The following is a 26,632-nucleotide window of genomic DNA, read 5'->3' as shown; positions in this document are numbered from 1 at the left end:
GTGTGTGTGTGTGTGTCCTTGTGTGTGTGTGTCATGTGATCCTCTTTTTGCAACCTTCTGCCAAGCAAAATTCAATGATTCGCTTTAACGGCCATGTTATTCATTTAACCGCTGCAGCGATTCCAATAACGAAAAAGGTCGTAAAAATGGGAGAAAAAAAACTTCCTTTGCAAATGTCCTCTTTTAGTAACCTAAATTCTGGGGTCAATTGTGGTCATATGTCGAGGACCACGCGCATACAGTGACACCCCCTCCCCCATTTCTGACCACACTTTGAATCCTGCGTACAGTTCTGGTCACCGCACCACGAGGAGGATAGAATGGAACTGGAAAAGGTGCAAAAAAGGGCAACAAGAATGATAAAAGAAATGGAGCCCCCCCCCCCCCCCCTTGTGAAACCAGATTGCAATCCCTTGGTCTCTTCAGCCTTGAAAGACGGCGTTGAAGGGGGGACTTGATCGAAGGGTATAAAATCCTGCATGGGATAGAAAAGGTGGATAGAGAAAAATCCTTTTCTCTATCCCACAATACTAAGACGAGGGGGCCCTCCCTAAAGCTCATAGGTAAGAAAGTGAGGACAAATAACGGGAAATATTTCTTCACCCAGAGGGTCCTTGGTTGATGGGATTTCCTTCCAGAAGAGGTCAGGACAGCTGTCAGCCTGGAGAGCTTCAAGGCAGGATTAGACAGATTCATGGATGCCAAGTGTATCATAGGTGCTTATTGAAACGGATGTCCATGTGCCGCCTCTATGTTGGTTGAGGCAGGCAGGGTTCCCTTGAGTACCATTTGTTGGGGGTCAAGGGAAAGGGAGGGTCTTGCCTTCTCTTTCTGCTCAAGATCCCCATGGACAATTGGGGGGCCACTGTGGGACTAATAATAATAATAATAATAATAATAATAATAATAATAATAATAATTAGTATTATTATTATTATTATTATTATGTCAGTACAACACAGCAAACGAGATCACTATGCTGGATTTCGTATTTCATCACCAGTCGGGCGCTTCCCAAGCACCTAGGACTGCGTGATGTAGCGGCGAATTATGTTTGCCGATCCCAGTAAAGCGGCCTTTTGCAATTGACAGATGGAGATTTTGTCAATTCCGATGGTTTTCAAATGTCCGCTGAGATCCTTTGGCACTGCACCCAGCGTGCCAAGCACCACTGGGACCACTTTCACGGGCTTATGCCAGAGACATTGCAGCTCGATTTTTAGATCTTCGTATTTCACTAATTTCTCTCGCTGCTTCTCCTCAATTCTGCTGTCTCCTGGGATTGCGATGTCGATGATCCATACTTTCTTTTTCTCCATGATCACAATGTCTGGTGTGTTATGCTTCAGAATTTGGTCAGTCTGGAGTCGGAAGTCCCACAGTAGTTTTGCTTGCTCATTTTCGACCACTTTTTTGGGCTTATGATCCCACCAGTTCTTTGCCACTGGTAAATGGTAGTTCCGGCACAAGTTCCAGTGGATCATCTGTGCCACAGCATCGTGTCTATGCTTGTAGTCAGTCTGTGCGATCTTTTTGCAGCAGCTGAGTATGTGATCGATTGTTTCATCTGTTTCTTTACAGAGTCTGCACTTTGGATCGTCTGTTGATTTTTCAATTCTGGCTTTGACAGCATTTGTTCTAATGGCCTGTTCTTGTGCCGCAATAATAATAATAATAATAATAATAATAATAATAATAATAATAATAATAATAATAATAATAATAATATTATTTAGATTTGTATGCTGGACTCAATGGGCTTTGGCCTGATTCAGCAGGGCTCTTCTTAAAGGCATTTTGAGAGGGTGCCACACATCCAAAGCGAAGTTTGCAAACCAATTATTCCTCCCTTTTGATCTCTGCCTGGCGCTGTCAGAGATGCTGACATGACAACTTAATTCCGTGAGTCACGAAAATTCCTTCCTTGGCTTCCCACTTAACCACCGAACGGTTTCCTCCGATGAATAAGACTTTTTTTTCTCCTCTACACGTTCAAACATTTCTATACCAACACCAGACCTTGTAGAGAGGATGTTCTCCTCCCCTCTCGTTTTTCCCTCGCTCGTAATTTAGAATTTACAATAACAAGAGTTGGGAGGGACCGAGGATAGGGATGTGCTAGCACGTGCGCATTGGCCCACACCCATTTGATTTAATCTGATTTGAGTTAATTTGATTTGTATGCCGCCCCTTTCCGAGGATTCGGGGCGGCTCACAGCATGTACAGAAAAACAAGAAACAATAATAACACTCCAATTAATACATTAAAAAAACAATCTTGAAATTCTAATTAAAAAACTATCAATATCATTCATTCAACAGTCAAACTAAAGCAATGTTTCCCAACTTTGGCAACTTGAAGATATATGGACTTCAACTCCCAGAATTCCCCAGCCAGCATTCGCTGGCTGGGGAATTCTGGGAGTTGAAGTCCAAATAACTTCAAGTTGCCAAGATTGGGAAACACTGAACTAAAGCATTCATTGATCGGGGGGAAGATCTGAGGAATCCCAGGCCTGGCGGCAAAGATGAGTTTTTGAACTCTTTCGGAAGGCAAGGAGGGTGGGGGCAGTGCGAATCTCCGGGGGGGGGGGAAGCTGATTCCAGAGGGCCAGGGGCCCCTACAGAGAAGGCTCTTCCCCTAAGTCCCGCCAGCCGACATTGTTTGGTCGACGGGACCCTAAGGAGACCAACTCCGTGGGACCTCATTGGTCGCTGGGCTTTATAGGTCATAACCAACCATTCCCTCCCCACCACACGCATGGGCGCTCCCGGGCTGCCCCCTGCGCATTCCCATCCCTGTTTATGCGTACAGGCCACATTGAAGCCTGGGAGGGTGTAAAAAAATACCCAATGGGCAAACCGGAAGTTCGGAAAAGCAGACTTCCGGTTCGCCCATTGTGTTGTTTTTTGCACTCCAGGGCCTTGGAGTTGGACTAGTAGACCTCCAAGGTCAGTGATGGTGAAACTATGGCACGTGTGACACGGGTGGCAGGCAGACCCATATCGGAGGGCACACGAGGCATCGCCCTATGTCAGCCCCAGCACTCATGTGCGCATTTTATTATTATTAATTAGATTTGTATGCAGCCCCTCTCCATAGACTCAGGGTGGCTCACAACAGTAATAGCACAATATATAACAAATCTAAAAATTAAAAGTCACTAAAACCCCCTTATTTAAAAAGAACCATACACACGAACATACCATGCATAAACTGTATAGGCCCAGGGGAAATGTCTCAGTTCCCCCAGGCAGAGGTGGGTTTTAAGGCGTTTACGAAAGGCAAGGAGGGCGGGGGCAATTCTAATCTCCGGGGAGAGCTGGTTCCAGAGGGTTGGGGCCGCCACAGAGAAGGCTCTTCCCCTGGGTCCCGCCAGACGACACTGTTTAGTCGATGGGACCCGGAGAAGGCCAACTCTGTGGGACATAACTGGTTGCTGGGATTCGTGCGGCAGAAGGCGGTCTCGGAGATATTCTGGCCCGATGCCATGAAGGGCTTTATAGGTCATGACCAATACTTTGAATTGTGACTGAAAATCAGCCCCAGCGGATTTTCGCCCTTGGGGAAGGCCGTTTCACCCTCTGGAGACTTCAGGGAATCCGGCTTCCGCCGTGGACTTTGCGTATCAGAAGGTCACAAAAGGGGATCATGCGACCGTCATAAATATGAGTATCATTATTCCGCTGGGTACGCAGCGATATAATTAGAGTAGGGTATGACTATTCCACTGGGTATTTTGGTCACGTGACCAGGGGAGTTGCTGCCAATGGTCATTAAGCCTGCAAAACGGTCATAGGTCAATTTTTTCCAGGCCTGTTGTAGCCTTGAATGGTCCATAAATGAACCCATTGTAAGTCAAGGACTACTTGCAATGGCATCTTTTATTGTCCGCAAATATTCTCCGCCTAGGTGCTAAGTGCTTCGCTACATAGAATGCTTGGCTGCATAGCTAGAGGTATAACAAGCAGGAAGAGGGAGATTGTGATCCCCTTATATAGAGCGCTGGTGAGACCCCGTTTGGAAGACTGTGCTCAGTTCTGGAGACCTTACCTACAAAAAGATATGGATCAAACTGAACGGGTCCAAAGACGGGCTACAAAAACGGTGGAAGGTCTTAAGCATAAAACTTATCAGGAAAGACTTCATGGACTCAATCTGTAGAGTCTGGAGGACAGAAGGAAAAGGGGGGACATGATCAAAACCTTTAAATATGTGAAAGGGTTAAATAAAGTTCAGGAGGGGAGTGTTTTTAATTGAAAAGTCAACCCAAGAGCAAGGGACACAATCTGAGGTTAGTTGGGGGAAAGATCAGAAGCAACGTGAGAAAATATTATTTGATTGAAAGAGTAGTAGATGCTTGGAACAAACTTCCAGCAGACGTGGTCGGTAAATCCACAGGAACTGAATTTAAACATGCCTGGGATAAACATATATCCACCCTAAGGCAAAATACAGGAAAGAGTATAAGGGCAGATGAGATGGACCATGAGGTCTTCTTTTTCTGCGGTCAGTCTTCTATGTTGCTATGTTTCTATGTGTGGGAAAACCAGTTCCAAGACCAAGATGAAAGGAAATGAAAAAAAGGCGCAATCACCTAGCATTAAAATTATTAATTATTCACAGTGTTAATTGCTTTCTTCTTCATTCATAGAGGATTCTAAGTCCATTTGACTTCCCATCCAGCACACATCGCAAATGAGTAATATTTCAAGTTGGGCCACTTAAAAAAAAAAAAAAATTTAAAGGCACATTTGGTATTTTGTAGGCAACGGGGATGGCTCATTCACACAATGGCTGTGGGGCGGTTGCCAAAATTTAGCCTGGCCAGGCATAGCAATAACTAACTGGCTTTAGTGGTTAAGGCGCCAGGCTGGAAAGCAAGGGTGGCGAGTTCTAGTTCTGCTTTAGGCCTGAAAGGCAGTTGGGCGATTTTATGCTAGTCAGTCTGTTGTCAGCCCACAATACCTCACAAGGTGTTTGTTGGGAAAAATAGAAGGAGGAAGGTCTATTGCGAATGTTTGCTTGGCTTGAAGTTACAAAGGCAGAACAGAGAGAGAGGAAGGGAGACAGGGAGGGGAACGGGAAGAGAGGAGGGAAGGAGAAAAGGAAAAGGAAAGGGGAAAAGAGAGGACCGGGAAGGAAAGGGAAAGGGAAAGGGAAAGGGAAAGAAAGAAAGAAAGAAAGAAAGAAAGAAAGAAAGAAAGAAAGGAGTTGAAAGAATGAATGAATGAATGTGAAAAGGAAGGAAGGAAGGATAAAGAGAGGAAGGGGAGAGTGAGAGAAAGAAAGAGAAAGAAGGAAGGAAGGAAAGAAAGAAAGGAGAAAGGAAGGAAGGGAGGGAGGAAGGAAGAAAAAGATAGGAAGGAAGAAGAGAGAGAAAGAAATGAAGGAAAAAAGGAAGAAAGGAAAGAGAGGAAGGAGAGAGAGAAGGAAGGAAGGAAGGAAAAGGTAGGTAGGAAGGAAAGAGAAATGAAGAAATGAAGGAAAAAAGGAAGGAAGGAAGGAAGGAAGGAAGGAAGGAAGGAAGGAAGAAAGAAAGAAAGAAAGAAAGAAAGAAAGAAAGAAAGAAAGAAAGAAAGAAAGAAAGAAAGAAAGAATAACAGGCCCATGTCTGCTGAGAGGGAGGAGGAAAGAAAGCCCAGTGAAAAGAGGCCAAAAGAGCAATTGGGGAAGGAAGGGGGAGCTCATCAAAGAAGCCTTGTGGGTTGTGTGACGCTTGACTCCTCCTGACAGACGGGCGCTGAAGCAGAACCGCCGCGCTGACCTCCGGAGGAATCCCTGTCAGCTGAGGAGGCAGCGAGCAAAGTCCACCGGGGCCTTTTCTGCAGAAGGCCAAAGCAGACGAAGAAACGCAGAAGGAATTCAGAACGGTGGAGGAAGGCAGGAAGGTGGAGAGCCCTCCTCCTCCACCACCATCACATCCCAGCAGCAAAGAGACATGCAACAAAGTTAGCCGGAAAAGACAGGGATTTTCCCACTCAGCCAGGCCTCTGGAACTCATTGCCACAAGATGCAGCAGCAGCAGCAGCTCCCAAGAGCTCCCAACGGCCATCCCTGCGTCCCTCACCCCCAAAGGGCAAAAAACGGTTCGCCATCGCTGCACTAGACCAAACTTGCTCGATATTTACCACTTTATTAAAGTTTTGTTTTTATCACTGTCAGACTGGTGTGGATTTTTCCATAAGCATAAAAGGTTCAAGTAGCAGTAAATAAAAATAAAAAATTTTTAAATATGCATTGGGAATTTACACCAGCAAAGAAGGAAACCAAGAAGGTGCATGCACAGAAGCAAAATCTTGCGAGGGGCATCCATGTGCATGAGATTGTGGCATTTTTTTTATTTCCGCGCATGCAAAATTTTTTTGACAAAATCTCTCTTTTGCCGCATCGCTTCACAAGATTTCAGTGCATTTTGGCTTCCTGTGCATGCGCAGAAGCAAAAATATGCTGGGGTGCACATTCAAGAGAACCGGAGCTGCACACGCATCGCACCATTAGCGGTGGTAATAGTAATAGGTAATAGTAAAGGGTCTGTTCTGGGTCCTATTCTTTTTAATATGTTTGTGAGTGACATGGGGGAAGGTCTGGTAGGGAACGTTTGCCTATTTGCCCATGACTCTAAAGTGTGCAATAGGGTTGATATTCCTGGAGGCATCTGTAATGTGGCAAATGATTTAGCTTTACTAGTTAAGTGGTCAAAGCAATGGAAACTGCAGTTTAATGTTTCCAAATGTAAAATAATGCACTTGGGGAAAAGGAATCCTCAATCTGAGTATTGCATTGGCAGCTCTGTGCTAGCAAAAACTTCAGAAGAGAAGGCTTTGGAGGTAGTGATTTCTGACAGTCTCAAAATGGGTGAACAGTGCGGTCAGGCGGTAGGGAAAGCAAATAATAATAATAATAATAATAATAATAATAATAATAATAATAATAATAACAATTTATTGGATTTGTATGCCGCCCCTCTCCGCAGACTCGGGGCGGCTAACAACAATAATAAACACAACATGTACAATTCAATAACAAAAAACAACTAAAAACCCCTATTATAAAACCAAACATACACACAAACATACCATGCATAACTTGTAATGGCCTAGGGGGAAGAGCTATCTCAACTCCCCCATGCCTGGTGGTATAAATGAGTCTTGAGTAGGATACTTGGTTGCATAGCTAGAAGTATAACAAGCAGGAAGAGGGAGATTGTGATCATGCTGTATAGAGCACTGGTGAGACCACATTTGGAAGACTGTGTTCAGTTCTGGAGACCTCACCTACAAAAAGATATTGACAAAATTGAACGGGTCCAAAGACGGGCTACAAAAATGGTGGAAGGTCTTAAGCATAAAACGGATCAGGAAAGACTTCATGAACTCCATCTGTATAGTCTGGAGGACGGAAGGGAAAGGGGGGACAGGATCAAAACATTTAAATATGTTAAAGGGTTAAATAAGGTTCAGGAGAGAAGTGTTTTTAATAGGAAAGGGAACACAAGAACAAGGGGGCACAATCTGAGGTTAGTTGGGGGAAAGATCAGAAGCAACGTGAGAAAATGTGATTTTACTGAAAGAGTAGTAGAGGCTTGGAACAAACTTCCAGCAGCCGTGGTTGGTAAATCCACAGGAACTGAATTTAAACATGCCTGGGATAAACATCCATCCATCCTAAGATAAAATACAAGAAATACTATAAGGGCAGACTAGATGGACCATGAGGTCTTTTTCTGCCATCAATCTTCTATGTTTCTATGATGTAATCCGTGTCCCTCGGGGGAAGTAACAGCCTGGAATACAACTTTAGGAAGGAGGGAAGGAGGGAATGAAAAGAGCCCATCCTGGTTTTATTTCTCCTTTCCAGACACACTGATGGCGTGGGAGCTGCCTCGAACTATCGGGGGAACCAAAATTTTCGCAGTTATTGTGGTGAGCTGAATGAAAGTTGTTGTGCGAGTTGTGTGGTGGATGAGGGGAAAAAGCCGGTTTGACGCCAGGGATCCCTGCAAAATGAATAAAACTGCCACTGTGCTAATACTTTTTATACGGAATTGTGGTAGGTCTGTTCCTGGAATAGTGTGGGTCCTCTACTTATGACCACAATTGAATCCAAAACTTCTTTTGTTGCTCGGCGGAACATTTGTGAAGTCAGCTTTGTCCCATTTTACGACCTTTTCTGGCCAGCATCGTTAAGTGAATGGTTGCGATTGTTGAACTTAGTCACACACGGGTCGTTCGGGGAGTCTGTTTTGGCTTGTTGGGATGTCACATCATCCCGAAGACCCTGCAGTCCTTTATTTATTTTATTGGTTTGTTTGTTTTGTCCAATACACAATAATGCACATTGAAGGTTATAGAGGTTATTTCTTTCTTTCTTTCTTTCTTTCTTTCTTTCTTTCTTTCTTTCTTTCTTTCTTTCTTTCTTTCTTGTTAGAGTTGGAAGGGACCATGCGGGTCATCAAGTCCAACCCCCTGCCTAAGCAGGAACCCTATAGTATCCCAGCCAAATGGCATTTCAATTTCCTCTTAAAAATGTCCAGAGTATTGGAGTTCACAACGTCCGCTGGTAGGTTGTTCCACTGGTTGATCGTTCTGACCGTCAGGAAGTTCCTCCTTATCTCCAGGTTGAATCTCTCCTTAGTCAGCTTCCAGCCGTTGTTCCTCGTCCGGCCCTCCGGTGCCCTGGAGAATAGAGTGATCCCCTCCTCTCTGTGGCAACCCCTCGTATACCTGTAGACTGCTATCATGTCCGCTCTGGCCCTCCTTTTCTCTAGGCTATCCATGCCCAGTTCCCACAGTCTCTCTTCGTAAGTCTTGGTTTCCAGTCCCTTAATCATCTTGGTTGCTCTTTTCTGCACCTTCTCCAGAGTTTCAATGTCTTTTTTGAAGTGTGGTGACCAGAACTGAACACAGTACTCCAGGTGTGGTCTGACCAGGGCGTAGTAGAGTGGTATTAAGACTTCCCTGGTCTTGGAGTGTATCCCCCTGTTGATGCAGCTTAGGATTGCGTTGGCTTTTTTGGCTGCTGCTGCACATTTTTGGCTCATGTTTAGCTGATTGTCCACCAAGACTCCGAGGTCTCTTTTGCCATCGCTACTGCTGAGAGGGGTTTCTCCCAGGCTGTATGTGTGTCCAGGCAGAATGTATTAAAGGGGGAATAGAGGAGAAAATAAAGGAGTGAAATATAACTATGAGAGAATGGCAGGAAAAGATATAGGGATAGAAGAATCCTTGTTCTGATCACAGCTACTGAAATCCACAAATCTTCCCCAAGGCTTTGATAGTCAAACAATAAATTCTTTATTTTCTCTTTCAGCAGTTCAAAATACACACAGGGTTTTTTTTTCTAGTAATAGACAAACCGGCAAGCAGGACTGAGGATTCTTATGGGGGCAAGGAGTGGATGGCTTTATGAACCAAATTAACATTCCATTCCAAACTTGTGGGCAAGGCCGAGGCTATAAATCTCTACATCTAAGTAGGAGCTTACCAGCACATCGGAGCACATAGTGGACTTACTTCTGTCTCATTTGCACCGTCTTTCATGATTTAGCTAGGCTTTCTTTTCAAGAAGTTAAATAAAACACGCCATATTTTATATCTCCGGGTATAAAATAATACCTCCGGGACAGCCTTCTGTTGCACGAATCCCAGCAGCCAATCAGGTCCCACAGAGTTGGCCTTCTCCGGATCCCGTCAACTAAACAATGCTGTTTGGCGGGACCCAGGGGAAGAGCCTTCTCTGTGGCGGCCCCGGCCCTTTGGAATCAACTCCCCCCGGAGATTCGAATTGCCCCTAATGATTTTAATATCTATGGGTTTTAAATCCGTTTTTTAACTTTATTGGATTTGTATTTTATGTATTGTATTGTTGTTTATTTTATTTATTTATTTATTTTGTCCAATACACAATAACACACAATGAAGGTAATAGAGGACACCTTCGAGGAAATAGAATTAGAGAAAGAATAGAAGAGAGAATATAGGATAAAATAAATCAACCGTGGACAGTCTAAGGGTAAAATGTTGGGGGTTAGGGTGAGCTGCCCCGAGTCTTCGGAGAGGGGTGGCATACAAATCTAATAAATGAATGAATGAATAAAAAAATAAATAAATGAATGAATAAAAAAATAAATAAATGAATAAATAAATACATAAATAAATACATACATAAATATAATAATATAATATAATATAATATAATATATATGTATGTATGTATGTATGTATGTATGTATGTATGTATTTATTTATTTATTTTTGTAAGGCAGTTTGTCTGAATTCAGCCTTTTTTTTCTGGGTTTCCAGGGAGTGACATGTCCAATACACAGATCTAGTACTTATTAAGTATTCAATAAATAGTGCATAAACCTACTACCCCCACTGCGTCCCCCTACCCTCGAGGACAGCAGCTCATCACTGGTCAAGACACAGCAACAGTTGTAAGTATGAGTCAGTTGCCCATGATCATGAGGATGCTACAACGACCGAGAGGGTGAAAAAAGCCACTTTTTCCCCATCGTAACTTCAAACGGTCACTACATGAAGCGTCGTAAGTCGAGGACTGCCCATAAAAGCCCGTTTCTTCATGAACCAGCTCTGATCAGTGCAGTTTTCTTTTCACTGAGGGTGAAGATGGGAAGGCTAAACTTTGCATGAATCAGCTCAAAATACAAGTTCCAGAGCGGTGATTGCGCCTTGTTCTTGGGCCCCTTTAAAACCTTTAAATAGCCTCAAATTGGAGAGGGGAGGAGAGGAGATGGCTAATTATTGGGATTATCCAAAGAGACAAAATGGGAAGTTAACCCTTTGCAGCCATTTGGGAGGGAAAAATAACCTGATTTTCTGAATCAGAAGAATCTGCTTTTAAAGGGAAATTATCTGGATGGGTCAGATCTTTTCTTTCCTAAGAAATTATTTCTTGATTATTTCTTCACCCATTCTTCCTTCCTTCCTTCCTTCCTCACCCATTCTCTCCTTCCTTCCTCCCTTTCCTTCACCCATTCTCTCTCTCCTTCCTTCCTTCTTTTCCTTCCTTCCTTCTTCGCCCCTTCCTTCCTTCTTTCTTCACTCATTCTGTCTCTCCTTCCTTCCTTTCCTTCACCCATTCTCTCTCTCCTTCCTTCCTTCTTTTCCTTCCTTCCTTCTTCACCCCTTCCTTCCTTCTTTCTTCACTCATTCTGTCTCTCCTTCCTTCCTTTCCTTCACCCATTCTCTCTCTCCTTCCTTCCTTCTTTTCCTTCCTTCCTTCTTCGCCCCTTCCTTCCTTCTTTCTTCACTCATTCTGTCTCTCCTTCCTTCCTTCCTTCCTTCCTTTCCTTCACCCATTCTCTCTCTCCTTCCTTCCTTCCTTCTTTTCCTTCCTTCCTTCTTCGCCCCTTCCTTCCTTCTTTCTTCACTCATTCTGTCTCTCCTTCCTTCCCTCCCCATTCTCTCCTTCTTTGCTTCCTTCCTTCCTTCCTTCCTTCCTTCCTTCCTTCCTACCTACCTACCTACCTACCTACCTACCTTTCTTGGTGGCGCAGTGATTAAGATTCAGCATTGAAGGCCAACTCTGCCCACTGTCAGGAGTTCGATCCTGACGACTCAAAATTGACTCAGCCTTCCGTCTTTCCGAGGTGGGTCAAATGAGGACCCAGATGGTTGGGTGTTGGTGGGAGGGGGGATGGCACAGACTGACTCCGTAAACTGCTTAGAGAGGGCTGGAAAGCAGTATATAAGGGCTGTTGCTATTTTACCATGGTATCTGACGCTGTATTTTTACCCCTGTACACAAGCCAACTCCAATTCAGCTGCGATTCCCATTTCCTTTTCGCGCCAGCTCTACTCAACTGGGTTACTTCCCACCCCGTCCTTATGTAACTGATTTATTTCTTGGGGGGGAGGGAGTTGTTTTCCCCCCACCCTAAATGAAGAAAATCTGTATTGGACGGGATTTAATTTCTTCTATTATTTTCTGCCAGCGTCTCTGCCGGCCTCCTGGTGCACCTGGTGTCTTTTGCAGAGGGGGGTGAGCACAAAAAGCCCCCCGCCATCCTGTTTATCACAGGAACATGTTTCACAGTGTCGGCTTTTGAGTTCTAGCCACCTGGTAGAAGAGGGAGGGGAAGGAGAAGAGGGAGGGAAGGAGAGAGGGAAGGAAGGAAGACAGGAAAGGAGAAGAGGAAGGGAGGGAGGGAGGAAAGAAGGAAGGAAAGGAGAAGAGGAAGGGGGAGGGAGGGAAGAAGGGAGGGAGGGAGGGAAGGAGAAGAGGGAGGGAGGAAGGAAAGAAGGAAGGAAAGAAAGAAAGAAAGGAGAAGAGGGCAAGAGGGAGGGAGGCAAGGAAGGAAGGGAGGGAGGGAGGGAGGAAGGAATACAGTTAACGAGGCAGAGATGAAGGAACGAGTTCAGGGAGGGAGGGAAGCATGGAGGAAAGGAGGGAGAGGGAAAGAGAGAGACCCCTGACCCTTCTGGCTTCTCCCAACTCTATCATTGGAGACCCCTGACTTAGATGACCTCTCTGGCCTCTTCCAACTCTATCGCTCATGGCTGGCTGAGGAATTCTGGGAGTTGAAGTCCACAAGTCTTAAGGTGGGCAGGCTTGGGGACCCCCTACCCTATATCAACAGAAAACTTTCTTACGAAGAACAATGACAGGTTCAAATTTTACCAGGATGTATTTTTAGGGATGTTTGGGGGAGAGTGTCAAGGTTTTGGGGGGGCTATTTTCTTGTCCCCTCATCCCCTACCCCACTCTCACCCACTCCATGCGAACTCACTAACTCGAACACTGAGTTTCCCCCTCCCCAATTCTCCCAGCCAGCCCCCCCTTCTCCACAGCCCACACAAGCCCAGAGCAGAGCAACAGGCAGACAATGAAGCGAAACACCTTGACGCCCCCACAAAATGAGCTCAGCTGGTGTGCGTTGTCAAAATGTACCATTATCTCCTTCGCACACCACTTCATCCGAGATGCAAAATGCCACCCCCAGGTTTTCTTTCTTATGGGGGGGGGGAGAAGAGAAAGGACACTTTCAAAGGACAAAGTGTTGCTTTGCAAAGGCGCGTGACAATTGTTGAGGTGCGCAGAATTTTAATCCATCAATCAGAAGAGCGCTGGAAGGGACCTCGGAGGTCTTCTAGTCCAACCTCCTGCTCGAGCGGGAGACCCTATACCAGTGATGGGTGTCACAGGTGGCACATAGAGCCATATCTGCTGGCACGTGAGCCATTCTTCTAGCTCAGCTCCAACGTGCCTGTGTGTGCTGGCCAGCTGATTTTTTATTTTATTTTATTTTATTGGATTTGTATGCCGCCACTCTCCGTAGACTCGGGGCGGCTAACAACAGTAGTAAACAGCATATGACAATCCAATATAAACAGTTAAAAACCCCTATTGTAAAACCAATCATACATACATACAAACATACCATACATAAATTGTAAAGGCCTAGGGGGAAAGAGTATCTCAATTCCTCCATGCCTGACGGCAGAGGTGGGTTTTAAGAAGCTTACAAAAGGCAAGGAGGGTGGGGGCAATTCTAATCTCTGGGGGGAGTTGGTTCCAGAGGGTCGGGGCCGCCACAGAGAAGGCTCTTCCCCTGGGTCCCGCCAAGCGACATTGTTTAGTTGACGGGACCCGGAGAAGACCCACTCTGTGGGACCTAACTGGTCGCTGGGATTCGTGCGGCAGAAGGCGGTCCCGGAGATAGTCTGGTCCGGTGCCATGAAGGGCTTTATAGGTCATAACCAACACTTTGAATTGTGACCGGAAACTGATCGGCAACCAATGCAGACTGCGGAGTGTTGGTGTAACCCATGATTGCTCTCGCAGCTGCCTTCTGCACGATCTGAAGTTTCCGAACACTCTTCAAAGGTCGCCCCATGTAGAGAGCGTTACAGTAGTCGAGCCTCGAGGTGACGAGGGCATGAGTGACTGTGAGCAGTGACTCCCGGTCCAACCGTTATCTAAATGCACACTCACACCACCACCCCGCACAAATCACCTCAGTGGCCAAAACTCTCATCACCAGAACCAAACGCTTAGCTGACCATGAGCACTTAAAAACTGAATTGAACAAACTCAAAGATGTACTAATTTCTAATGGATTCAAAGAGAAAACAATAACAAACCTAATCAATAAAGAGACACCCCCCAAAAAACAAGATCAAGAACAGGACAATGGCACCACCATCCTTCCTTACATCAAAGGCACCACGGATAAAATTAGTAAAATCCTGCACAAACATAACATCAAAACCTCATTTTGCACTAACCAAAAAATATCTAATATCCTAAGGAGCCCCAAAGATAAAATCCAATTGGAATACCAAGGAATCTATGAAATCCCTTGCAAAACATGTGCAGCCACATACATTGGACAAACTAACCGAAGAGTGAGCCAACGCATAGCAGAACATGTGAATGCAGTCAAAAAACAAGAAAAGACCTCCTCCCTTGTCCAGCACATTAAAAAAACAGGGCACGAAATTGACTTTGAAAAAACTAAATTACTCCACAAAACAGAGAATTTATATAAAAGAATCTCTCTAGAAGCTATCGAAATTGAAAGGAGACCCCTTTGTTTAAATAAAAGGGATGATACCTCCCGCCTGCCAGAGATTTGGAAACCAGCCTTAAACAAAATAAACACTTCATAATAATCAACATGTCAATCCTTCTAATTATTATGATTTTAGAATTTTATATTTGGAAATCAGCCTTAAACAAAAAACTTCATAAAATCTTCATGTCATTCCTTCTAACAACTATGATTACACCAACCAATCAGATCACTGAAGCATAGTCACCCAATCTATTTGCTACATTCAAAGCAAATCTCCACCCCCACACTACATACTAGAAAGAAATGTCAGTTTGCTAATATTCCATTTACAACAACACAAAGATTGGAACTCCAGCCTGAAGATGGTGAATGTGATTTCACCGAAACGTCGCATAGACATGCAAAACATTACACAGGGCAAAACCCGAACTCAGAACAATCTACATACATATACCCGTGAAAATTTACGAAAACAAATATATATATATATATATATATATTTGTTTTCGTAGATTTTCACGGGTATATGTATGTAGATTGTCCTGAGTTCGGGTTTTGCCCTGTGTAATATTTTGAGTGTCTATGCGACGTTTCGGTGAAATCACATTCACCATCATCAGGCTGAAGTTTTAAGCTTCGTGCTGCTGTAAATATGGAATGTTTGCAACTGCCATTTGTTCCTTATATATAGCGTTGGGGGTGGAGATTTGGTTTGAATGTAGCAAATAGATTGGGTGACTATGTTTTAGTGATTTGATTGGTTGGTGGAATCACAATTACTTCAAGGATTGACATGGTGATTATTATGATATGTTTTTTTGTTTAAGGCTGGTTTCCAAATCTCTGATAGGCGGGACGTGTCATCCCGTTTGTTCATGCTGAAGGGGTGCTTCTCTATCTCTATGGATTCCATAGTAATTCTTCTGTATAAATTTTCTGTTTTGGAAAGTAATTTAGTTTTTTCAAAGTCAATTTCGTGCCCTGTTTTTTTAATGTGCTGGACAAGGGAGGAAGTCTTTTCTTCTTTTTTGACTGCATTCTTATGTTCTGCAATGCGTGCGCTCACTCTTCGATTGGTTTGTCCAATGTATGTGCAGCCATATACACATACACACACACACACACACACAAAAACAAGGTTTACTAACACTTCTTTCTATTAAAATAAATGTTGCTTAGAGGAAAGGTTGTTCTCTCCTCTTCAGCTTTCAGCCCCTTGCAAATAACATTTCTGATAATTTGCCATTTTAAAACCCTTCAGGAAGGTTCTCCTAATTTTGAAAGGTTTTGCATCAAATATGCAAAACCTCTCAAAATTCTATTATGAAATAGAAATTATGTCATAGGAAATTATGAAATAGAAAATAGGAAATTAACATTAACAAAGTTTTATGAAATGCAGAAGTCCTGGCCCGCCAGGGACTCACCTTAGTGGTATCATCATGTGACCGCTGGTATCGCTTCCACCGGCATCCATAAATTCCCGTCAGGCATGACAAACACAGCTGGGGTTCGTAATATTGCAGTGGCTGGTGTTTAACCATGCTCTCCCAGCTGGCCGGTCGCCAAGGATCAGATGCCCATCAGGGCTTGTGAGTCCCCTGTAGAAAGGAAGACAAACTGAGTCAGGAGAAAGGTCTCAGGAAGGTACAGTGGAACCTCGACATACGAGCAGCTCTACTTACGAGCTACTCGAGATAAGAGCTGGGAGGGGAGCTACATTTTTGTTCGCCTCCCGAGCTCACATTCGGGATACGAGCGCCAAGGAGCTGTCTCCTGAAGCCGAACGCTAACTTCCGCGTTCGGCTTCAGGAGACAGCTGCGAAGCGGCGCGGGTGTTTTAAAACATCGCAGCCAGCCTGGGGGGCTCGGGGGCTGCGACGGCTGCGACGTTTTAAAACACCCGCGCCGCTTCGCAGCTCGGCTTCAGGAGACAGCTGTGAAGCCGCGCACGTGTTTTAAAACGTCGCAGCCAGCCTGGGGGGCTCGGGGGCTGCGACGGCTGCGACGTTTTAAAACACCCGCGCCGCTTCGCAGCTTCGGCTTCAGGAGACAGCTGCGAAGCGGCGCGGGTGTTTTAAAACGTCGCAGCCAGCCTGGGGGGCTCGGGGGCAAGCCCCCGAGCCCCCCAGGCCGGCTGCGACGTTTTAAAACACCCGCGCCGCTTCGCAGCTGTCTCCTGAAGCCGAACGCTAACTTCCGCGTTTGGCGGCAGCGGTTTTTTTTGTTGTTGCACGGATTAATTGACTTTACATTGTTTCCTATGTTTCCTATGGGAAACAATGTTTCGTCATACGAGCGTTCCGACTTACGAGCCTCCTTCCGGAACCAATTAGTCTCGTAAGTCGGGGTTCTACTGTACCACCATTTTTCCATCGATCAAAGATCTCCAACCTTGAAGATGGCTGGACTTCAGTTCCCAGCCAGCCAAGATGGACTTCAATCCCCAGAATTCCTCAGACAAGATGGCTGGCTGGGGAATTCTGGGAATTGAAGTCCACATGTCTTAAAGTGGCCAAGGTTGGAGAGCCCTCATCTAAGTCCTGCCATTAAGCAGGAGGGCAAGGAAGGGTGACTGAAATTTGCTGGGGGGAAAGAGGGAGGGAGGGGAGGGCTCGGTGGCGTAGTGGTTTTCTCGCTTTGATATGGTCGATTGACTAATCAAATAAAGTTGATAAAGTACAGTGAAGTACAGTGGTTAGAGTGCAGTACTGCAGGCTACTTTTGCTGATCACCGGCTGCCAGCAGTTTGGTAGATCGAATCTCAGTAGGCTCCAAGTTGACTCAGCCTTCCATCCTTCCAAGGTTGATAAAATGAGAACCCAAATTGTTGGGGGCAATATATTAATTCTGTAAAACGTTTAGAGAGGGCTGTACAGCACCGTGAAGCGATATATAAATCTAAATGATAATGATAATATCTCAAATCACGGCAACAGGACCAATGTTTATGAAAACTCATCCAAGTTAACTTCTCCAGTCAAAATCAAATTTTGGGTCATGAGAATGGGTCATCTCTTGCCATATAAACTAGGGGTCTCCAACCTTGGCAACTTTTAAGACTTGTGGATTTCAACTCCCAGAATTCTCCAGCCAGCATAACTGACCCCTGACTTAGTTGACCCTTCTGGCCTCTTCCAACTCTATCATTCAGGGCCGGGTGAGAAATTCTAAGAGTTGAAGTCCACAAGTCTTAAAGTAGCTAAGGTTGGAGACCCCTGAGTTAGATGACCCTTCTGGCCTCTTCCAACTCTATCATTCATGGCTGGCTGAGGAATTCTGGGAGTTGAAGTCCACGAGTCTTAAAGTGGCCAAGGTTGGAGACCCCTGGTATAGATGCAGGAGGGGTTCTGCCCAAAATTGCAGTTAGATAAGTGTAGGACGCTGCCAACAGCCATCAACATAGGCCAATTGCCAACTCCGAGAAATGGGGTCACGTGACCACAGGGGCAGAAAGTAGCCGTCGGAACGATGCCACATCTCTTTGTTCAGGATCCATCGTATCCTTGAACAGTCGTTAACCGATTGGTCCTAAGTCAAGGGCTGCCAGTAGTGGCTTAAACTCCTCTCCTAATAGTTTACGGTCTCTGAGGAAACGGGAAAGGCGAGAGCTGTAATTACTAGAAAGTGGACATGTTGGGCTGTATTATAAACCCACTTCCCACGTATCTCCACGCTCCGCTCTTTGGGGAAAGGCCTCCAAGGCCGGCTGCCTGCAGCTCTGGAAAGAAAGCTTATGAATGATTCAGGCCTCGGGTGGTGAACATTACAGGCGCAGAAATAAAACAGGAAGCAGGACAGGGAGAAATGAATTATTCACCTTCTGCAATGGGCACCAGGGGAGGAGGAGGAGGAGGAGGACAAACAGGGAGGGGGGAGAGAGAGAGAACGAGAGAAACAGAGAGAGGAGAGAAAAAGAAACAAGAGAGAGAAAGAGGGGGAAATGAGAGAGGGAGAAAGAGACAATGAGAGAAAGAGAAAGTGTGTGTGAGAGAGACAATAAGAAAGAGACAAAGGAAGTGAGTGCGAGAAAGAGAAATTGGGAGACAGAAGGAGAGACAGAAAGAGCAAAAGAGTCAGAGTCAGAGAATGAGAGAGACAGAGAGAGAGAGAAAGAGAGAAAGAGGGAGAGAATGAGAGAGAGACAGAAAGTGAGTGAGAGAAAGAGACAAAATGACAGAGAAAGACAGAGAGAAGGAATGAGAAAGACAGAAAGTGAGTAAAAGAGACAAAGAAAAACAGAAAGACTAAAAGAGACAGAGAGAGAGAAAGACTGAGAGAAAGAGAAAGATAAAATGAGAGCTGGAAAGAGAGACAGAAAAAGCAAAAGAGTCATAGAAAGTTAGAGAGAATGAGAGAAGAGAAAGTGAGAAAGAGAGAGACAATGAGAACAGAGTGAGTGAGAGAAAGAGACAAAGTGACAGAGAAAGAAAGCAGAAAGACCAAAAAGAGTCAGAGAAGGAGAAAGAGAGAGAAGGAGACAAAGAAAGTGAGTGAGAGAAAGAGAAAGTGAGAGACAATGAGAGAGGGACAGAAAGTGAGTGAGTGAGAGAAAGAGATAGTGTCAGGAAAAGAGAGACAAAGACAATGAGAGAGAGAGAGAAAGAGACAATGAGAAAGACAGAAAGTGAGTGAGAGAAAGAGACAAAGTGTCAGAGACAGAGAGAAAGAAAGAGAGAGGAAGAAAGAGAGAAAGAGAAAGATCCAGAGCAATTCAAAAGCTTCAATGGAGCCAATCCATCTTCTCTTCTAAGAGATTTCCAGATTATTTTACTGTGTGGACATTTAAATATTTGATTTGTCAGAAATGAAAGCTTTTCCCAACTGGTGAAGGCAGTACAGGTATACAGTCCTTGACTTATGACCACAATTCAGCCAAAAATCTCCATTGCTATGCAAGACACTTGTCACTTGAATTCTGCCCCATTTTACAACTTGTATTGCCTCAGTTGCTAAGTGAATCACTGGACTTGTTAAAGTTAGTACTAAGCCCTGGTGGCGCAGATTTGAGAATGCAGTATTGCAGGCTAATTCACTGCTCACTGCCAGCAGTTCGATCCTGACCGGCTCAAGGTGGACTCAGCCATTCATCCTTTCGAGGTGAGTAAAGTGAGGAACCAGATTGTTGGGAACAATATACTGATTCTGTAAACTGCTTAGAAAGGGCTGGAAAAGCACTGTGAAGTGGTACATATAAGAACTATTGTCCCTCCCTTCCTTCCCTCCTTCCTCCCTCCCTCCGTTCCTACCTCCTTTTCCTTCTCCTACCATTCTCTAATCTTCCTTCCTCCCTTCCTTCCCTTGATCGCCTTTTTTTCTCTCTTGTTTTCTTTCTCTGACCTCCCCATTCCCTCCTTCCTCTTCCTTCTTTCTTTCTCTTATTCCTTTCTCTCTCCATTCTCTTTTTCCTTCCTCCCTCCCTCCCTCCCTCCCTCCCTTCCTTCTGTCTTTCCTTCCTGAGTAAAATGGCTCTGAATGTAACTTACGTGACCCTGCGGGTGATACGATGGTCGTAAGTATGAAAAATAGTCCCAAGTGACATTTCTCAGTGTCGTTGTAACTTCGTACCATTGCTAATTGGACTGTCGTAAGTGGAGGACTGTCTGGGCCTATTTTTACAGCCACTGGACCAGAAAGAAAGGTTTTTTTCTTGCCAAGTTTTGCTGTCTGGATCTTTTCCCTATTAATGCCGCCTCTGGTTCGAAGCCAAGACACTTAAGTTTTGACAAGGCCGGGGAGACAAAGACTTGGGATGCCAAAATAATCTCCGTGGTATTAATAGGATTCCCTGGAAAGGAATTCCAAGGAAATACGTCTGGGTACAACAAACCTCGATTATCATGGGAAAAAAGGAAGGTTTTGAGGAACCTAGCAGGTCATTTAGTCCAAAGGTCTTCAAACTTGGCAACTTTAAGACTTGTGGACTTCAACTCCCAGTATTCTCCAGCCAGCATAGCTGACCCCTGACTTAGATGACCCTTGTGGCCTCTTCCAACTCTATCATTCATGGCTGGCTGAGGAATTCTGGGAGTTGAAGTCCACAAGTCTTAAAGTGGCCAAGTTTGAGGACCCTTGATTTAGTCCAACGCCCTTGACCAGGGATGGAATCCATTTCTTTCTTTCTTTCTCTTTCTTTCTTTCTTTCTTTCCTTCCTTCCTTCCTTCCTTCTTTCTTTCCACAAATAACTCAAGGCAGTAAAACATAATCCATACCTTCTCCTGTTTTCCCCACAACAACAGTACTGTGAGGTGGGTTAGGCTGAGAGAGAGGGACTGGCCCAAAGTCACCCAGCCGGCTTTCATAGCTAAGGTGGAACTAGAACTCTCAGTCTCCTGGTGATTGGCTCAAAGCCACCCCACTGCCTTTCATGCCTAAGGAGGGACTAGAATTCACAATCGCCTGGTAATTGCCCAAAGTTACCCAGTCAGTTATCCTGGCTAAGTCGGAACTAGAATTCACAGACTCCTGGCGATTGGCTCAAAGCCACCCGCTGCCTTTCATGCCTAAGGTGGAACACCCTGAGTCTTTGGAGAAGGGCGGCCTAGAAATCGAAATAATAAACTAGAATTCACCATCGCCTGGTGATTGGCCCAAAGTCACCCAGCCGGCTTTTGTGCCTAACGTAGGACCAGCGGTAGTCCTCGTTCATTCATTTAGTAACTATTTGAAAGTTATGACGACACTGGAAGAGGTGACTTACGACCAGAGGTGGGCTACTAGCCGGAATGCTCAATTGGGCTCGCAGCCGCGGCTTGTGAGTGCTAGCAGGGCTAGTGCGATTTTGCTTCTGCACCTGTGGAGGTAGCAAAATCACACACGGAGCCACAGGTGTGCCCGTGTTTTGGTGAGGTTTTTTTGCTTCTGCGCATGCTGAAACACGGGCGCATCTGTGGCTCCGTGCGCAATTTTGCTGCCTCCACAGGTGCAGAAGCCAAATCACCCTGGTCACGCAAGCAGTCACAAGCCGCCGCAGCGAGCACAATTTAGCGTTCTGGCTAGTAGCCCACCGCTGCTTACGACCATTCCTCACAGTTATGACTGTTGCATCCCCCACCCTGTGGGTCACAGGGTCAAACTTCCAGCAACAAAGAACAATTTTATCACGCAAGCACAATTCACTTAACAACTGAAGCCGTTTGCTTTATCAACCAGGATGAAAAAATTCCTAAAATCGTAGGGCGCTCGCTTAACAACCGCTTCGTTCAGCAGCGGAACGAAGTGGTTGTTAAGCGAGCGAAGTCAGCCGGTCTCACCGTTGTTGGTGTGGAAACCTGCACAAGGCAAATTTCTAGCTTCCCTTTTTCTCAATTAGCAAAGGGAAGTGCCCAGATGGCCTTCTTCCCATTCAAAGCTTCGAGGTCATTTTGACATTTTCCAGACAAGCTCAGCAAACAAACAAACAGGATTCTGAAATCTATTCCTCCACTGTGTCATTCTCCTTTCATTGAGAAAGGCCCTTGGAATATGATGCCTTTTCTCGGTCTAACATGACGGATCTCGCTACTGGAGGCCTTTGGGGGGGGGAAATCATTGTTTTAGCAATTTGTGAGCCGCCCCGAGTTTATGGAGAGGGACGGCATACAAATCTAATAAATAAATTAATAATAATAATAATAATAATAATAATAATAATAATAAGAAGAAGAAGAAGAAGAAGAAGAAGAAGAAGAAGAAGAAGAAGGCAGGACTAGAACTCACTGTCTCCTGGTGATTGGCCCATAGACACCCAGCCAGCTTTCATGGCTAAGGCAGGACTAGATCTCACTGTCTCCTGGTTATTGGCTCAAAGTCACCCAGCCAGCTTTCATGGCTAAGGCAGGACTAGAACTCACTGTCTCCTGGTGATTGGCCCATAGGCACCCAGCCAACATTCATACCTAAGGCAGGACTACAACTCACTGTCTCCTGGTGATTGGCCCAAAGTCACCCAGCCAGCTTTCATGGCTAAGGCAGGACTACAACTCACTGTCTCCTGGTGATTGGCCCATAGACACCCAGCCAGCTTTCATGGCTAAGGCAGGACTAGAATTCACCGTCTCCTGGTGATTGGCCCATAGACACCCAGTCACTTTCATAGCTAAGGCAGGACTAGAACTCACCATCTCCTAGTGACTGGCTCAAAGACACCCAGCCAGCTTTCATGGCTAAGGCAGGACTAGACCTCACTTTCTCCTGGTGATCGGCTTAAAGTCACCCAGCTGGCTTTCATGCTTAAGGCAGAACTAGAATTCACCATCTCCTAGTTTCTCCCTCAGTACCTTCGCTACTACACCAAACTGCCACTGCACTGAAGTATGACTACCAGTCAATGACTACTTCAGCTTCAACCGCAACAACACAAGAGCATGCAACAAATTCAAACTTAATACGAACCGCTCCAAACTTGACTGTAAAAAATATGATTTCAACAATCGAGTTATCGAAGCGTGGAACTCATTGCCGGACTCAATTGTGTCAACCCCTAACCCCCAACACTTCTCCCTTAGACTCTCCACGATTGACCTCTCCAGGTTCCTAAGAGGCCAGTAAGGGGCGTAAACAAGTGCACTGGTGTGCCTTTCGTCCCCTGTCCAATTGTCTTTCCTTTCTCTCACCTATCTTATATATTCTCTTCCTTTCATATATCCTCTCCTCTAAGCCCATTTTCACCCTTTTTATATTATCAGTTGTCTATTTTCTTCCTATGCACTTGTGTATTGGACAAATGAATAAATAAAATAAATAATAAAGGTTGTCCTCAGCTTACAACAGCTGAGCCCTAGATTTCTGTTGTTAAGCGAGGCAGTTGTTAAATTAATTTTGCCCCATTTTCCAGTAGAATTTAATGGCTTTTTTCGGACAGGGACATGAAGGAAATTGCTGTGCATTGTGTGGGCCATTCAGCAACACCGCAACCCATCATAAATACAAGCAGGTTGCCAGGTGCCTAAATTCTTACCAGGTAACCCCCAAGGATGCTACAACTGTTGTAAATGTGAGGACCAGGCGCAAGTCACTTTTTTTGCTATGACTTTTAACCGAGGATGACAGATTGAAAGTTACCTTGATAGTTTTCAAAATGTGTTTATGTGTGCATAAACAAATGACATTGCTGAACGTTACACAATCTCTCTCACTTGCTCCCAATAAATGGAGCAACTTAAAAAGGCAAGCAAGAGAAAGCTATTTAAAAAGAAAAAAGAAAAAGAAGGCTAAGTGGCAGAAAAATCCAAAAATCTCTCGAAGGAAAACAATCCCTGCAAATTAATCTTTGAGACAAGAAGCGATGCAATTGGCCTCCAATTAGCCAGATGTGCTTTGCATGAGTAACCATGACATTTTTTTAAAAACAAATACACACCATCAGACAGACACTCACCCAAAATCCTATCTGAAGAGCCTATTAAAGGCGGAGATAATTGCAGCAAGAAACACATTTGTGATTGTTGGGAGCTCATTAGCAAAAAGAAAACCCTGCTTCCTATCTGAAACGATGGAAAATAGCATCAGGGTCCCCAGAAGTAAACCTTGTTTGCAATCTACAGTCGCAGCTACCGCACTGAGAATAAAACCCCAATTTAATGTTTACAAATTTGAAGACCAGTAAAAAGGTAAAGAGAGCCAGCGATTAAATAAAAATATATTAAAAGGAATGAAATGAGAACAAACGTTTGCACTAAAATGTGAGTTATTCCAGCATGAATGCCTAAACCAGAGGTCCTCAAACTTGGCCACTTTAAGACTTGTGGACTTCAACTCCCAGAGTTCCTCAGACAGCCATGAATGATAGAGTTGGAAGAGGCCAGAAAGGTCATCTAAGTCAGGGGTCAGTCAGCCATGCTGGCTAGAGAATTCTGGGAATTGAAGTCCACAAGCTTTAAAGTTTGAAGACCTCTGGCTTAAAGAGCTATGGAGAACTACATTTCCCACAATGCCTGAGAGCACCTGAGAGCATTATGGGAAAATTAGCACAGTACTCAGGCATACGGAGAGGGGCGGCATACAAATCCAATCAATCAATCAATCAATCAATCAATAAACAAACAAATAAATAAACAAATAAACAAATAAATAAATTTATAGATTTACAGGTAGTCCTTGACTTACAACAGTTTGTTTAGTGGCTGTTCAAAGTTACGTCACTGAAAAAGTGACTTGTGACCGTTTCCCACACTTACGACCTTTGTAGCATCCCCATGAATCAACTGCAGTGATTCACTTAACAACTATGGCAAGAAAGGTCATAAAACGGGGCAAAAATCACTTTTAAAGTCAATGTACGCATGGTATGTTTGTGTGTATGTTTTCTTTTTAATAAGGGGTTTATAATTACTTTTAATTATTAGAATTGTTATATATTGTGTTATTATTGTTGTGAGCCACCCCGAGTCTATGGAGAGGGGCGGCATACAAATCTAATAAATTGAATTGAATTGAATTTTTAACAAATGTCTCTTTTAACTGCAGAAATTTTGGGCTTAATTGCAGCCGTAAGTCGAGGACTTTCTGTATTAACTTATTACGCAGTTGTAATCACGAGGCTTCCCTCAGCATAGAAAAATATGCAGCATATACACAATGGAAATAAAATGTGGCGTAAATAATCTGAGATCAATCAGCAGGATGCAATCAAACAGTGAGCCACACGTAAGTGCAAAAATCCCCAGTACAGCCTCACAATGTGTAGGAAAACGGCTGTGTTTTCCTTCTAAAATGGTGCACCAGTTGCGGCCCTATTTGGACCGGGACTCACTGCTCACAGTCACTCATGCTCTCATCACCTCGAGGTTCGACTACTGTAATGCCCTCTACATGGGGCTACCTTTGAAAAGTGTTCAGAAACTTCAGATTGTGCAGAATGCAGCTGCGAGAGCAATCATGGGCTTTTCCAAATATGCCCATGTTACACCAACACTCCGCAGTCTGCATTGGCTGCCGATCAGTTTCCGGTCACAATTCAAAGTGTTGGTTATGACCTATAAAGCCCTTCATGGCATCGGACCAGAATATCTCCGGGACCGCCTTCTGCCGCACGAATCCCAGCGACCGGTCAGGTTCCACAGAGTTGGCCTTCTCTTAAGCAATGTCATTTGGCAGGACCCAGCAGAAGAGCCTTCTCTGTGGCGGCCCCGACCCTCTGGAACCAGCTCCCCCCAGATATCAGAGTTGCCCCCACCCTCCTTGCCTTTCGCAAGCTCCTTAAAACCCACCTCTGTCATCAGGCATGGGGGAATTGAATTTTTTTCCCTTCCTCCTAGGCTTATAGAATTTATATATGGTATGCTTGTTTGTATGATTGGTCTCTTAAATTAGGTTTTTTTTAGATTATTTTTTAATATTAGATTTGTTACATTATTTTCTTTATTGTTGTTAGCCGCCCCGAGTCTTCGGAGAGGGGCGGCATACAAATCTAATAAATAAATAAATAAATAAATAAAATGGGGAGACTGCCACCTTTTCTCCAAAACCAGAAATAAATATCCTGAACAAGGCAAAAAAGGTCGAAAATGGGAAAACGTGTTCATCCGCAGCAGCAGATCAAAGAAAGCACCTGCAACATCTATGGTAGGATAATAACTGAGCAACTGTAGGACCTCAATTTCAGATAATGTTGGGAATGTAGGTGGTGACTCAAAAAAAAATGAAGTCTATAAGATGCGGTGCATAGCCATCTTCTGGACAGGTAGTCCTTCAATGTAGGCAATTGAGGCCAAAATGTCTGTAAAGGATGAAGAAACAAAGAAGAAGAGGAGAAGAAAAGGGGAGCAGGGGGAAGAGGGAGAGGAGGAAGAGAAGGAGTGGAGAAGAGGAGGGAGGGAAGAGGGAAAATGGAGAAGGAGAAAGGAAAAAAGGAAGGAGGAGGACAGAAGAAAAAAGAGAGACACAGAGAGAGACAGAGAAGGAGGAAAAGGACAAAAAAGAGGAGGAATGGAGAAGAGGGGGAGGAAGGGAAGAGGGAGAGAGAAAAAGGGGAGAAGGAGAGAGAAGAAAAAGGAGGACAAGAAGAATGAGAGAGGAATGAATGAGGAAGAAGACACGGAAGAGGAGTAGTGGAGAAGAGGAGGAAGGGAAGAGGGAAAAGGGAGAGGGAGAAAAAAGGGAGGATTAC

General features: G+C 44.6%; 1 protein-coding gene across 1 annotated transcript in view; it reads right to left on the bottom strand.

The window, feature by feature from the left end:
* The window catches only part of LOC139166225 (glycerophosphodiester phosphodiesterase domain-containing protein 5-like), a 126,549-nt gene that overhangs the window by 57,355 nt on the left and 42,562 nt on the right, over positions 1-26,632 (bottom strand). Inside the window, 1 exon segment of the mRNA XM_070749501.1 lies at positions 15,971-16,144. Coding sequence (XP_070605602.1) covers positions 15,971-16,087 — 117 coding nt within the window. The 5' untranslated portion in view covers positions 16,088-16,144.

This window comes from Erythrolamprus reginae, chromosome 4 (assembly GCF_031021105.1).
Source record: "Erythrolamprus reginae isolate rEryReg1 chromosome 4, rEryReg1.hap1, whole genome shotgun sequence".
Lineage (NCBI taxonomy): Eukaryota > Metazoa > Chordata > Lepidosauria > Squamata > Dipsadidae > Erythrolamprus > Erythrolamprus reginae.
Note: the sequence above shows the minus strand (reverse complement) of the source record. Positions and strands in the feature narration are given on the sequence as shown.